The sequence below is a fragment of the Crocodylus siamensis genome, chromosome 4 (genome assembly GCF_052110815.1).
Source record: "Crocodylus siamensis isolate JL-2025a chromosome 4, ASM5211081v1, whole genome shotgun sequence".
In the NCBI taxonomy this organism is placed as follows: domain Eukaryota; kingdom Metazoa; phylum Chordata; order Crocodylia; family Crocodylidae; genus Crocodylus; species Crocodylus siamensis.
The window spans coordinates 133062558-133076455 of NC_143398.1; the positions used below are offsets into that span (position 1 = coordinate 133062558).

Here is a 13898-nt window from a genome sequence, read left to right on the forward strand (position 1 = left end):
CCCACAGGCACCACTGGCAGTGGCGGTGGCAGCCAGGGGTGATCATGGACCGCCCACAGATGCTGCTGGCAATGCCAGCGGTGGGGTGGTAAGCGGCGAGCGCCTACAGGAGACAGTGTTGGTGGCGCCTTTTTGCAGGAGTTGTATGTGCACCCACTACACATCGCCCCGGGATCAGCACACCAAGATGTGCCGATGCTTTTGCTGCAACTAAAAAACCCAGAGGTTCCTGGTTCACCACATTGGAAATCAAGCAGGAATTTCACCACGTGATCGAAGTGGCATGAATTGCGGGTGGTTTTGCCTTTTTCTGTAGCACAGAGAGGAGGGCCATAGTCCACTTCCTTGGATCTCTCAAGCATCTTTTAACAACAACCTCGCGTCCTTGAAAGTGGTAGGACATTGACAGTGCCCTCATTGCCCTGCTTTATCTGTGGCAAATTAGGGTGTTTTTGAGGTTTCTGGCATTTATTCCCGGTAACTAAAAAGTTTTTAAGAATAGGTTATACAAGTATTTTTCTAGGATGGTTTAGATAGGGATGATCCTTAAGCAGAGGATTGGACTAGATGACCTCTTAAGGTCCATTCCAGCCCTGCTTTTCTAGGATTCTATGATTAGTCCCTGAATTTAGGAATGGCTCAGGCCAAGCCATATCCAGAACTTCTGTGCCTACTATTCATATTTACCAAAGCATTCTGAGAGCCCAAATTCAACCCATTTGGGGTAGAGATCTTGCTATAAAATATGAATTATGCTTTTCAAGTCCTACTGTGCACCTCCCCAAAAATACACTGACATGCTTCTTACATGGGTATCAAAGAAGCAGTGTTCTATGAGAGCTCTGCTGGCTCTTGAGCAGCAGCTGAAGTGAAAAGAACTCTGTGTTTAGCATCAGTGACCCTGACAAGAACACACAAACATACATTCTGGAGTACATGCTAAAGAACTTGAAAAGATGGCACAGATTAAACAAAAACAGTCCTGTTCAATTCAGGTTTTTCATGTGCCAAACAAAAAATGTCAAACCAACAAAGGAAAAAAGCAAATCCCACCCCAGGTGTTTCAGATGGTATTACAGACCACAGAATAAATACTCATAATAACCCCCCTGTTCCTCCCCCCCTGAAATAAAATCATTTTAATATGTAAGGACAAATTGAAATCTGTGTTATTTAAGAAATTAACTAGTATCCTCATCTCAAAGATAATAAACACCACCCACAGGGTCAACTGTGGGGTGATACAAAAAGCCTACATTGGTGTTGTGTCAAAAGGTAAAAGAGCAGTAGTACAAGACAACTTGTTCTCTCACAGTGCTTGCCTACCTCTCTAAAGGACCCCCTACATGGAAACCTGAAGCTAACATGCAGTTGATCCTAACTCGGGCTCAGTGACAACTGGAGGGACTCACCTCCACAGGACAGTTCATCCTGCAGTAGGACAAGATGCACTGGGCAAGAACAACGAGTAGTACCATCTCCCTTCACGATGCAAATATGCGAACACCCACCGTTATCTTGAGAACAAGGATGCTGTCCTGCAATTGTAAAAACAACATTTGTACGCAATTAACTACTTCCACAAATCTGATTGTTATTTTTAAAGCAAGAAAAGAAATTAATGAGGGGAAAACTATTCAGGTTCATTTTTTATGAGGCTGATCCCCTAACAGGCTCAGACTAAGTGATTCCCAACACCTCTACAGAGCCTCAGTGATTTCAATGGGGTTCTGCTGGGACACATGTATAGTGGCTCATAAGCATAGAGCACATGAGTCTGTCTCCCTTCCCAAACGGGAAAAGCCTTCAATAGAAGCAGCTCTAAAAACAGCTTAATTAGAAATGTTTTTGAAGGACAAAGTTATCTGAAGCATCATGTACATTCAGGCAATGCCACATTTTTAAAACAGTAAACAAAGCCTTATATTTTTGTTTGCTGAGAGAGACAGGACTGGATCTGGAGGAACACAAGTTACCTAGTTTGTCACGAAGCCATTCTCCCTCTATCTAAAGCTATATTTAAAAAAAAACAACTTTTCTGATTCACATAGTTTAAGGTCTACAAACTGTCTCCAAAACTCAAATAAAAAGGCTCTAGATAAATGTCTTTTCATTTTAATGTTTAATAAGGATGACCTACTTCTTCTTGAAATTCTTGACAGATTTATTGTGATTAACAACAAACAAAACTAGTGGTAGGCTGTGCCGAGGCTTTAATTAAAATATCCCCAGACAGAGTCTGTAAAATTTCTCCAGCTCAAGATATACCACATAGCCTATATTAACTGGTGACTGTTTCCCCTAAGTTGACTGCAATGCCTTTTGAGGGCCCAGTTAATTCCCTGTTAATTTTAAGTCTGGATAAGGAAGTTTCTGCCCTATTTACTTTCAATGACAGGTGCTGAACTAAAGTCTTCTAAACAGATGAAGTATGCAGTTGTGGACTACACCACTCTGCCACACAAACTTGATCTGGGACACCTCTTCAGGGAGCAACAAGATATACCAGTCTGTCTCTAGGCACTCCTTCACGCTTTGTAGAAGTACCCATCAGGTTGCCAGCGGATTTTGTGATGGGACCCTGGCCACTGCCAAACATACCAAGAAAACTCAACTAATTCCACACAGGACACTGAAGAGACACTCAATGATGTTAAGTTTTAGCCACTAGTGACCCAAGCTGGATTTAATCAGTGGTGTATGGAAGAAAAAGTCTTGTGTGTCTTTTGCTACTCCCTGGCCACATCCCCACAAGTTATGCTTGTTTCTTGATGATGGGACTGGTACATACTGTATTCCTGGATATTGAGTTCCTTAACAGCGTGAATGTCGCTGAGTTGAGCAATGCGAGCCTGCACCTTTGTGCGTCCTCCTTGACCAGTCATGTCAATTTTTTCAATCATCTGCTGTTGCCTATCAATCCAGTAGAGCCAGTTTTCAAATACTGTCAGTCCGACAGGCTGCAGAATGTTGGAGTCTTCTAAAACGATTCGGTTTGCACCTTTGGGAAGGAAGTGGTAGTTTAAACAATAGGAAAAGACTGGGACATCACCAGAAACATATATTTTACAAAGATACAGTAAATATGGTATACACGTGCACACACAGCTTAGTATCCTTCACAGCATGGTGGATTTAAATTCCACAGCCAAACCACCCTTTTTGTTTCCCCCATTTTCAGTTGGCACACAAATGCATTATTGCCTTCTATAACAAGCTGGAACTAAGAGAAGAAAAACTTACACAGAGGAAGTTTTGGGTTTTAGCCTTCATGACATCAGGAGTTTCAGTAATATGGAGGGAAAATGCATATTTTTTACTCCCCACAAGCCACATGTGAATGATCAGAAATCATTTTAAGTTTTGTGCAGGTGTCTGAATTTTTTAGCTTGGTCCTCAGATGTTAACTAATGGAGATAAGATAAAATCCTAAAGAAGAGGTAGTTTAGTTTTCACAAGAGTTATGAGGTTTACGTAAACTCTGGACTTTCCCATAACCTTTATTTCAACTTGCTAAAACAAACTGTTTTGCCTTCATTAAGAGATTAACTGGTGTTAGCTGGCTTGAATTAGAACACAGCTTTTTCCCTTGTGAAAATTTATCCTCAGTCAGCAAACAACCCTGAGTGATGACCTGCTGCCCCAGCACTCAGTACTGAAGGAGAAGTACACTGGCTGAATGATTGTGCTAAATTGGGTATGTGACTTTTAAATGGTTGTTGTTAAATCTCAGGGTTAGTACTACAAGCAGTGTAGTTTTCACCAGTCCCTAGAGCTACTGGTGAAGATTATCTGCAGATTTAGACCCCTTGTAAATGTTAATGTAATTACATGATTGTCTGAGGAATTTTAGGCCCAATCCCTAAACTATGTGACTTGCCATGCCACACATGTATGGCAGGACATGCAAAGTTTGGGATAAGGCCTAAAATGCCTTAGATCCCAACTTCACAACTGCTGGTGGGAAGAGAGGTTAGGGCTGCTCCCTGCCCAATCCTGATGATCAGCTTATCACTTCTGGGCAGCTCCCAGGTTTGGGACACAAAAGGCCTCATGCTAGAAACATGCTAGGCCATGGGAAGCCCATGTTTCTCATGCTGGAAACATGCTAGACCATGGGAACATCTTTGTGGCTGGTTTGCTATTTTATGGTGTGATAAATTCATTGCATGTGGGGCATGTTACAATTTACTGTGTAATTAACGTGAGATAAATGGAATGTCTGCCAGGGGCCTTAAGAAGAAAAATTATACAGCATTTAAGTTTAAAAAGCAAATGCATTTGTCACAACCCAAACAGCTAGAAACTTAACATCTGAAAAACCCCAAAATTGACATTGTACTGTATAACTCTGCAAATTTGGTGGATGCTGATTCAATAAATTTATCAGGTCCTACGGTTAAAACCTCACTCCCCACCCCCACCTTCACCCCCCCATATGTACATGCACTTATAAAAAAAATTGCTTTTCTTTTGACAGACTGAAACATTACATGATTTAAAATTACAGGTAAACTAGAGCGGTGCATGTATGATAGCAGGAAATAACCTGTAAATGTATTCCACCACATTATGTTAAAAAAAAACATTGACTTTTTAACTGGTATAGTGAATAACAACAGATAAAAGGATGAAACATTTCTGCCCAAAAACACATGTGAAAGATACTGATTTTAAGTTATCTACTTTCAAGTATTAATGCTTGGATGTGAATTAATGAAGCAATCTGAATTTCTTATCTCAATGTTTAGTTATACCACTAACAATATTTTCCACTGTACATCTGTCATCAGATTATCTCAAATGCTTTAAATTATAAATTAAACTAAGAATTACTATCCCCATTTTAGAGAAAACAAACTGAAGTATACAGGAGTTAAGTAACCAGCTCAGTTTCATAGTAATCAGGTGGTAAAGTCTAAAACAGACCCTAGAATTCCTGACTCTTACTCCGTAAGTTATAAACAGTTTTCTGATTAATTTGTCTAGAACTAAGAACCTGGCTGCTGGAATGAACTGTATGCACCTCAATGCAGAAATAAATGAATTTGCTATGTGGATGGCTAATGCCAGGCATGTGGTTAGAACAAGTCATCATCATAGAGATCTATTCTGGCTTTAAAAACTACAAATATGAATCACTGTGTACATGCAAGATGATAAGTGAAGGGGGAGCAGGAGCCATGCACAGAGGCCCTTGGGAAAAAGGAAACAGCGCTGATTGTTGCCAATCTTCAGAAGAATAAGAGCTTTATCTTTCTGCATGGAGTTCTCTTACAGTGGAATGTAGGTGAGGGCAATGCAAGTGATATTTAACATTGTGGTGGAGAAACTTGAAAACTTAAACATACCTTGGTTTTTACCCATAGTTGTGACTAAATTATTACTACTAACCTAACTAGGACACTGAAATTCACATTTCCATAAACTTGACCCTAAACCCTGAAGTGGGACAGAACACATACACACGCACACACACACGGCTAGTCCTACCAGGAAGCACATAAATGAAATCCTATAGCTCAAAGCATTTACTTAAACATAAGCCATAATTAACTTTCTTCTTTCCTAATAAAAACCTTCCCAAAACTGTAACTTAGGGAGAGGGGGAAGAGGGGACCTGGCACTTACACACAAGACTGATTTTCAGAGAGGCTGTACAACAGCAGTTCTCAATAAATTAACAAGGAGCTATAGACAATTACATACAAAAATCAGGCTCAAAGTATTTTTTGGTCAATATTTATTTGGCCAAATAGTTTATTTGGAAAACAACTAGATATACATGCTTCAGGGGTGTACTTGGTAGTTCTGCTGGTCTGGGACAAAAAAAACATAGAAAAAACTAGAACTCTTGGTTGCAAAATGATTCCTTCTATTAGACCAGCTGGAAAATGGCAAGAAAATTGTCCCTTTCTGCAAGCTTTCGGGATCAAAGTCCCTTCATTTATTTCCTACCTATGGGGACTTTTTACCACCATCTACACTTTTCCCAGAGCCTGACGAAGGGACCTTGGTCCTGGAAGCTTGCAAAAAAGGACCACTTTCTTACTATTTTCCAGTTAATCTAATAAAAGATCATTTTGCAACCAAGAGTTCTATTTTTTTGTATGTCTAGATAGACATGCAGAATTTCTACTTTATAAATGCTGTCAATGTGGGATTGTTTTGCCCTCCAATTAAAGTTATACAGCAAACCAGTGTTCTTTATCCTTTCTGGGAAAAATCTTGGAGAGGCTCTAAACCACCCAAAAGGTTAAAATCTGCTCACCACAGGGATTACCTACACTCTACAACTGATGAGAACTGCTGGCCAAAATAGCTCTTTATGTGGACAAACTAGTCCAAAATGAGAGTTACCAGATTTCAGAATAAATACCTTCAAACACAGTGTCCACACAAAGGAAGCTATCCCAACCATCCTTCTCATGCAGACTTCTTTGCCCTTTACCATGTGAGAACTCTGGGAAGTCCAGTCCTATCATAGGAAGTCTTCAATTGGTTCTCTTACTAGGAGAAAAGAACTGGGCTCCAAGTGCCTTTTTAAAGGGCAGGAGAAAGAATACTCTCTCACACGTGAAGCATACTATCTCTCCCTAATAGTAACAACATTTGTAGACCCCATAGAAGTTACTCTGTCAAAAAATGCCTATTAGCCAGCTCTGTGTCATCAATTAGAAATGAGGTTAATAATTGCTGCGATTTATTTTGCAGGGCAAATGCCAAAAAGTGAGTGTTTGAAAAGGTTGTCCTCAAAGTTCATGGAGGGAATTGCAAGGTATTATTAAGCAATATACAAGATCTGACAGCTGTTTTTTTTTAAAGGTAGGATTGTTTAAAAACCGGAAAAGATGTTAAATGTCAGGCTGGCTTTGAATGCTGGTGTCCCAAAAGCTAAGAGATAATAGACTGAGAAACAAGAAATGCACAACCTTAGGCTATCCATAATTTAAGTCAGGGCTGTCCAATAGGCAGTCAGTCCATGGGACTCATCCAGCCCACAATGGGTGAACCTGCAGCCTTCTGGGCTCCCAGGCTGGGTGTCACTCCCATGACCTCTCTCCTGCTGTTACAGTCTCTGGGCTCCTCCTTCAACTTTTACTGGTCTGCCCTGCCCCTGGTGGGAGGGAATGTGGCTCCAGGGACTGAAAGAGCCAGTGGCTGGGGAGCTCAGGGGAACCTGGGGACTCCACACTGTGTAGTGGCATGGAGGCAGTGCAGCAAGTGTTGTCCACCCTGCGGATCTGTACAGCATGCAACCAGGGGTCATGCAACCCCCAGGCACTCAGAAGCTCAACAGCTCTGAGTAAGTCATGCAGAAAGATGCTGAACATGTACTGGGCAAAATCATCCAAGCATACACTAAGCTACAACTTTCAGAAAAGAACTTACACTGCTTTAATACATTTAAGTGCAAACCAATGGTTAAAGCATCCAATGAGGAGACCAGAGTTCTGTCCCTAATCTTTCACTGACTTGCTGTGCATCACCGGTCATATATGGTCTACCTTGCTGTGCCTTGGTTCCAACCATCTGGGACTCCGGATTAGAACCGCTTGTCCTGGCATAAAGGCACGTTGTGAAGCTTAACTAATAGAAGACTAATAAAAGCAAGGGATCACTGATGAGCTCCCAGCTGAGTGGAGAAGCTGCACCCTTTGAAGTAAAAGCCACAGCAAGCAGCTGAATGGATTGCCCTTCATTCAGCAACCCACTGTGAACTAAGTTGGTTGTGAACCATGTGGAAATGAATGATCCAGGTTTTACTGTATAAGGAGATACACATTCCAGTTGCCATGTTATATAGAAATGGTTAGTACATACTGATTTAACACTGCAGCCAATAATTTTTTTCCCTTAACCACATACTTGATGTTTTGTTTGACAGAGACTAAAGTACCAAAAGTGACTTCTATGACAAAGCAGCAGGGATTTAGCTGCAAACAGGAGTTCGGAGGAAAACTACGCAAAGGTCTTGAAACTGAAAATAGACAGCAAGTAAGATTTAGCAATTAGTAATGTAAATCACAGATTGAAGAATGATAGAGAATGTGTATGCTGTCTGAGTCAGTCACATTCCCTGGCTGGGAACTTGAGGAATGAGTACAGTCCTGGTACAGACTGTTTACAGCAGAAAGGCAGAGGAGGAGACCCTTTTTCTCTGCATTTCCCCACCTCCTCCAAATGAGTCACCAAGTCTACTCTACCTGAAAGGTCACTGCTCTCAATTCTCCGGAGGTCTGAATCTGCCCAAAACAACTTTCCCAGCTGGCTGTCAATTGCTAAGGCTACAGGTTTACTCAAGCCACTGAAAAAGAGGACTTCCCGTTCAGTTCCATCCAATGCTGCTCTCTCAATTTTGGGAGACCTTTCCTGTAGGTTGGTGAAATACATGTACCTACAATAAGAGGGGTTAGACAAAAAGGGTTATTACACTCATTTCTGCACAATTCACACAAAGAAACAAACAGATGCTTTTTAAGACAACAACTGATTTACCAAAGAAAATAACCTCATTTTTTACTTAGGGCTAAACAATGCTTCCCCTTTTGCAAGTCCCTAACAGTTAAGGAGAAGGATGAACAGGACACCAGCATGTTCTATCTCCCAGGAGGGCTTTAGCACTGCTTATGGAGCAGCCTAGCTCTGAAGAAAGTGTTTCTGGGGAGGATGTGGGAGAGGCATCTCACCTGTCCTTCCTTTCACTGGGATGCTTGTGTTAGTAGATGGCTAGCTATGCTTTTTAAGATACACCTAGAGTTGCACTGTGCTCCTCTCCCCACCACTCTTAATGCCAACTGGCCAAATGGGTACCTCCCCTCACTCTGAGTTGGGCTCAGCTCCAGGGTGAGCATAACTGGACCTTGCTACTTTCCTTGCCAAAACTTCTGTTGACTTCAATAAGCCAGAATTTTACCCTAAGAACTGTTAAAGTTTTCAACCTTTAGCACTTATGCACCAGTACCACGGAGACCCATATTTGGCTGAAAAGTCTTAATCACAGGGTTTCCAGACTGATGTTCCAGTCAAGCCCTCCACTGAATTATACATACCCTTTCTCTGGATTCACCACAATGGCCCTGGGCCTGTCTTGATCTCCTTTCAGCACCACACCCATCGATCTCCCATCCAGGCGTGTCACATTGATTACATTAGTGGCTTCACACGTCCAGTAGATGTAACGGCTGTAGATGTCAATGCTCAGGTCATAGGGCTGCATGTCCAGGTTCTGATTGGGAACAGGACTGGCCACCACTGTAAGACTCTGCAGGGAAAGGGATGCAGGAAAGTCACAGGAACAACATTAAAACCAATCTGACCCAGGCAGTGGAGTTCACTACATCTGCCAAATGTGACATTGTTTACTGCTAGAAAGGATCCTCCAAAATGCAACCCGGAACTTGGAGACTCAGGTTCAGTTATTTCTCCTAGTCTCTCCCAAGGTAACAGCTGAATCAGTAGTGGATACATATCACTTACCCATGAGGATTTATGGGGATGGAGTTAAGGCTGAAAAGCATTTAAATAGAGTATTACTGACAACCATCACACAGGGAAAACCTGCACTTATTTATACAAAAAAAGTAACAGAACAGTGGCTAAAAGGTCTGGGGATGAACAATGATACAAGTCAACGCACCTCCCCCAAAATCTTCCTTTTGTCCTCCCCTCCAACTTCATTCCCATGCTGAGGTTCTTCATGTATGCTTCCTCATGAATCTTAATTTCCAAACTACAGTTCCCTAGAGCTTCTGACCACTAGCCCAGCACCAGTTACAGCAAAGCTGGGAGTCAGCAGGCTGTCTATCTATTTATATTATACAAAGCATAATTGCTACTTGGCATAAACAGCCACTCCGCCTCTTAAAATTCCACCCCACAGATACCTGGCTGCCATCTTCTTGTGATTTCCGGATGATGTTTTGACGAGAGTCAATCCAGTAAAGCTGCTTATCCAAGGGATCATAATCAATGGCCCGAACATTTCTGAGGCTGTGGATGGGGAGTATGATGTCTGGACTCTGTTGCTCATCTATCACCATGCGATTAATCGCATTCTTCTGACTGAACAGCAAGAAGGTTGTAGGAGCTTTTAAAAAACAGACAAATACAAACACAGAGAGCTGAAACACTGGTTACCTAGTGGCTACTGTGCAAAATATACCATAAAACATATACAACTTGGTTGTAGGAAAGTCTTAAAAAGCATCTTTCTTCAACAAATAGAAGAGTGTGGATGTAAAGCGCAAAGTTAAGCTGTTTATCCTTCTCTTTGCAATTGAAAAACTGCCAAAATTGCCACAAAACAGAATGCTCAGTTATGTTTTTTCAGAGCCAGAGAAAGTAGTATTTCACGGACTTTAAAGTTTGATTGTAAGCTAGTACACTTCCAATGGTAGGTAAAACTGCAAAATTAACCATTTGTGCTTTGCTATTAGATCACAGTAAAGACTTCCATTAGGCTGGTATAGATGTGCTGCTACAACCCTCTCACTCTCTCAGGAAAAAAACTAAGGAGACCAACAGAAAAATGTCTATTTTGGACAGCTGCAGTCAGGAGAATTTAATGTCACATTCCGCTCAGCTTCCCATTGCTCAGTTTTTAGGTGTTCAACACTGCTCTCTCCTACCCAACTAGGAAGAAAGCAAACTTGTCCAGTAGACTAGAAGACAAGTAAAAGCCTCATCCAAAAACAAGTGAATGAAAAATTACTTATTGAACCACTAAAAGCACTGCAGAAATTTAGTTATAAGTGCTGCGTGCCCTCACTGACCAATATGGGCAACCTCAGGCCAAGAAGAAAAACCACCGTGTATCAAATTCTCTCTTAAATAATATTAAGCAGCAGAAAAAAAATTGTCTGCTACTCAAGCTTCATTCACACTTGCAGCTTCACAGTAATGCCTTCAGATAAGTGCATGTGGACACATGTGTAGGTAATTTGATCAGAGATTTGACTTATAAAGTTAAAAGCACCATTTTTTCATAGTTGTAGCACCCTGTTAGCCAACAGTCAGCCTGGAAACAAAATTGTGCACCAGAGTACAAGCTCCAGCATCCAGAAATGTTTGTTCTGAGTTCTAGACTCAGAACATTTTGTTTCCAATGGTTTGAGTGTTCAAACAGTGGGGCAATGCTCCAGCTCAACCAACCTATGAAACAGGTGAAGTGAAACCTGGGGAAGCAGAGGTAACAATGGGCACCAATGATCAGCAGCTTTATTTCCCTCTCTCTTTTTCCTACCCTTTCTCTTTTCCTGTGCCTTCCTGGACTGCCTCCAGCTGCACCTACTCTTCGCTGCCCTCAGCACCCTGTCTGGTGTGCAGGACTTGGACTTTTTTGGGACTATGCACATCTTCTCTATCCCACAGGAAGCAGCCAAGGGGAGTATAATCTGCCTGGCCAATTTCCTGCTGGGTCAGACAAAGATGGCAACTCTGAAAAGCCAAAGAAACCAGCTCACAGGGGCCAGCGCCAATGATAAACTCCAGGTCTTCCACTTCTGGGTCTGGGCGTGTGTCACATTTGAACTTGGACATTTCACCTTGCAACAAAACATGAACCAGTTTGTGCTGCACTGGGCCAATGAGGAGGCCCTCTGCAAGGTGGAGGATGCACAGCACATCCTACATGTGTAATCCTATGAGGAGCGTGGGGGAAGGGATTACAATTTGGGGTGACATGGTAGTTTTGCTGCCACTAATAAATGTTTCGTACTTGACCCCTGGGAAGGCTGCATACCTTTGCACTTTTCACCATTTGTTTTTAATATTTGTATAATTTTTTTAAGTTAAAAAAGTCACTCACAGATGTGTGCGCACACATGTGTGTGTACAGAAACTAAAACCACACAGTCTAAACAGCAAAACAACATGCCTGGAAAAGCTCAGCTCCTGGATTTACAGGATTAAAAAAAATAATTTAAGGAAGACTTGCAAAGGAGAACAAATTAGGCCAAAACAAAATAACCACTCAAAATATGCAAGTGTCCTTTTGTATGGACTCAAAACCCTTTACACCTCCTCTCCAAAGATCATCTCTCATTTTTAGGGTCTCATTGACTAAGAGCTTCATATGGAAGCTCATTAGACCTGGTAAGTGAAGCAAATTTCCATGTTGGAGTTGCTAAGGGTCTGAAGCACAACACAGGTTTTTGGGAGAACATTTTCCAGTCTCCATCATAATCTCTCCCCACTGATGATATATTTTAACTGAGCTTTTGGAAGAAACTATGGGCGAAACATAGCTGGGTCCCAGTTGGAGGACTGTACTACATTGAACTTGAAGAACAATGCTGGCTCAGAAAAGTAAAGATCCCAGAGCTAGTCACAGCAGTGTATCTTTCCCGTAATTAAGGGAATGTATGCACACATGTGCAATACGGTTCACAAAGGGGAGGATTTGGCCTCCTGACAGGGCTTGTGCTATAATAATGATCAGAAATACAAAAGCAAATACAATAGGCAAGGGGACTAAAAATGATCCAAGCTCTGTTTACAGTGGCTAAGAGAAAAATTAAATTATAAGAAGAAAACCTAAGTCTCCCATTACCTACAAATGAGAAGTTGGAAAGCTACCAGGGTTGAACATAGCAAGAAAAAGAGTTTAACGCTTTATAAAAGACTTTGAACCCATGCTATGTAAAGGCAGTTCTACTTCTTCCTAATATATTTCCTGAAATTTTTCTCATTGTTTTGTTACCAAGAGCATTTCCACGAAAACAGGATCTTTATAGGATTGTATTACTTATTTCCCATAAGAAGTCAAAGCCCTCTGCTTAGCATCACAATAATTCACCATAGTGATGACAAAAATTATGCTTTCGACTTTCTGGAAAAGAAGATGATGATTAAGGAGCAAAGATCTTCAGTTGTCATGCAACTGTCCCTTATAGCAAACAACAGAAGAGAACTGCAGAACATGTGGGGAACATAAAGCAGAAGACTTCCAAGAGGATGCTTTCCAAAGTCTTCTATGAGGTGGCAGACCAAGAATCTCTAGATTTGACTTCAGAGTGGCAGGCTGGATCTCCCAAGTCATATAAAATACAGGTGAGATATAATCTGTCTCTGTGTACTATGACTCTCTTAACCCAATTGACTAATCTGAATGATACCGATGGAAATCAGACATTCAGCTTAGCTGCCAAAGTTACAAGAGCAGCACCAGCAGCCAGTTACTGAGACATGGATGAATTATTTGGGTTGAATGCAGTTAGTTTCTAGCCAAGGGCTTTGTGGTTCTGCTCTGCACAACAATAGAGAAAACTGGGGTTTAGTTGCTCTGTGATGAAGATGTGGAGATGTGAAGCCTCTCTTCTCTCTCAAAACCAATGCCTTTGGCTACAGTGGGGCGGGCTTTGAGGGGACCCAACATCTCAGCAGCCAAAAGATCTAAGTCACCACCACATTAGCTGCCAAGCTACCTAGAGCTCATCCAGTGTTCAAAATTGGAGCTAAAACATCACTTATCTTCTAAAGCAGGGGTGCTCAACCTCAACCTTAAATGCAGCCCAGGGAGCCTTGGAATCCAGCTCACAGGGCTCCCCATGAGTCGGGAAATTTGGCAGCGGAGGAGCAGTGGCAGTACTGCTGCCCCTCCCGCTGCCAAAATCTGAAGCCCCTAGGGGCAGGTCAGAGCCAGGCCATGACCCTTATCCTGCACCCCACACATCCCAGATCCAGGCAAGGCCATGTAGTCTTCCCTCTGTATGGCTGGATTGGGGCCAGGCCATGCTTCTTCCCCCTGTGCAGCTGGCTCAGGGCTGGCCCCCACCCCCTTCTCTGTCTTGCCATGGGACACACCTAGCATATGAGAAAATAAACAACAGCTGAACTTTTGTTACCACTGTCATCCATTCCCACATCTTACTTTATATAGATGCTGAAAAGGTTTT

General features: G+C 42.0%; 1 protein-coding gene across 1 annotated transcript in view; it reads right to left on the minus strand.

Moving 5' to 3' along the window:
• LRP6 (LDL receptor related protein 6) overlaps nucleotides 1–13898 on the minus strand; it is a 187863-nt gene that overhangs the window by 22233 nt on the left and 151732 nt on the right. Inside the window, exons 13-17 of the mRNA XM_090043831.1 lie at nucleotides 9888–10090; nucleotides 9054–9265; nucleotides 8208–8398; nucleotides 2792–3001; nucleotides 1413–1538 (exon numbers count right to left, since the gene is read on the minus strand). Coding sequence (XP_089899957.1) covers nucleotides 1413–1538; nucleotides 2792–3001; nucleotides 8208–8398; nucleotides 9054–9265; nucleotides 9888–10090 — 942 coding nt within the window. The remainder of the gene's footprint in view (nucleotides 1–1412; nucleotides 1539–2791; nucleotides 3002–8207; nucleotides 8399–9053; nucleotides 9266–9887; nucleotides 10091–13898) is intronic.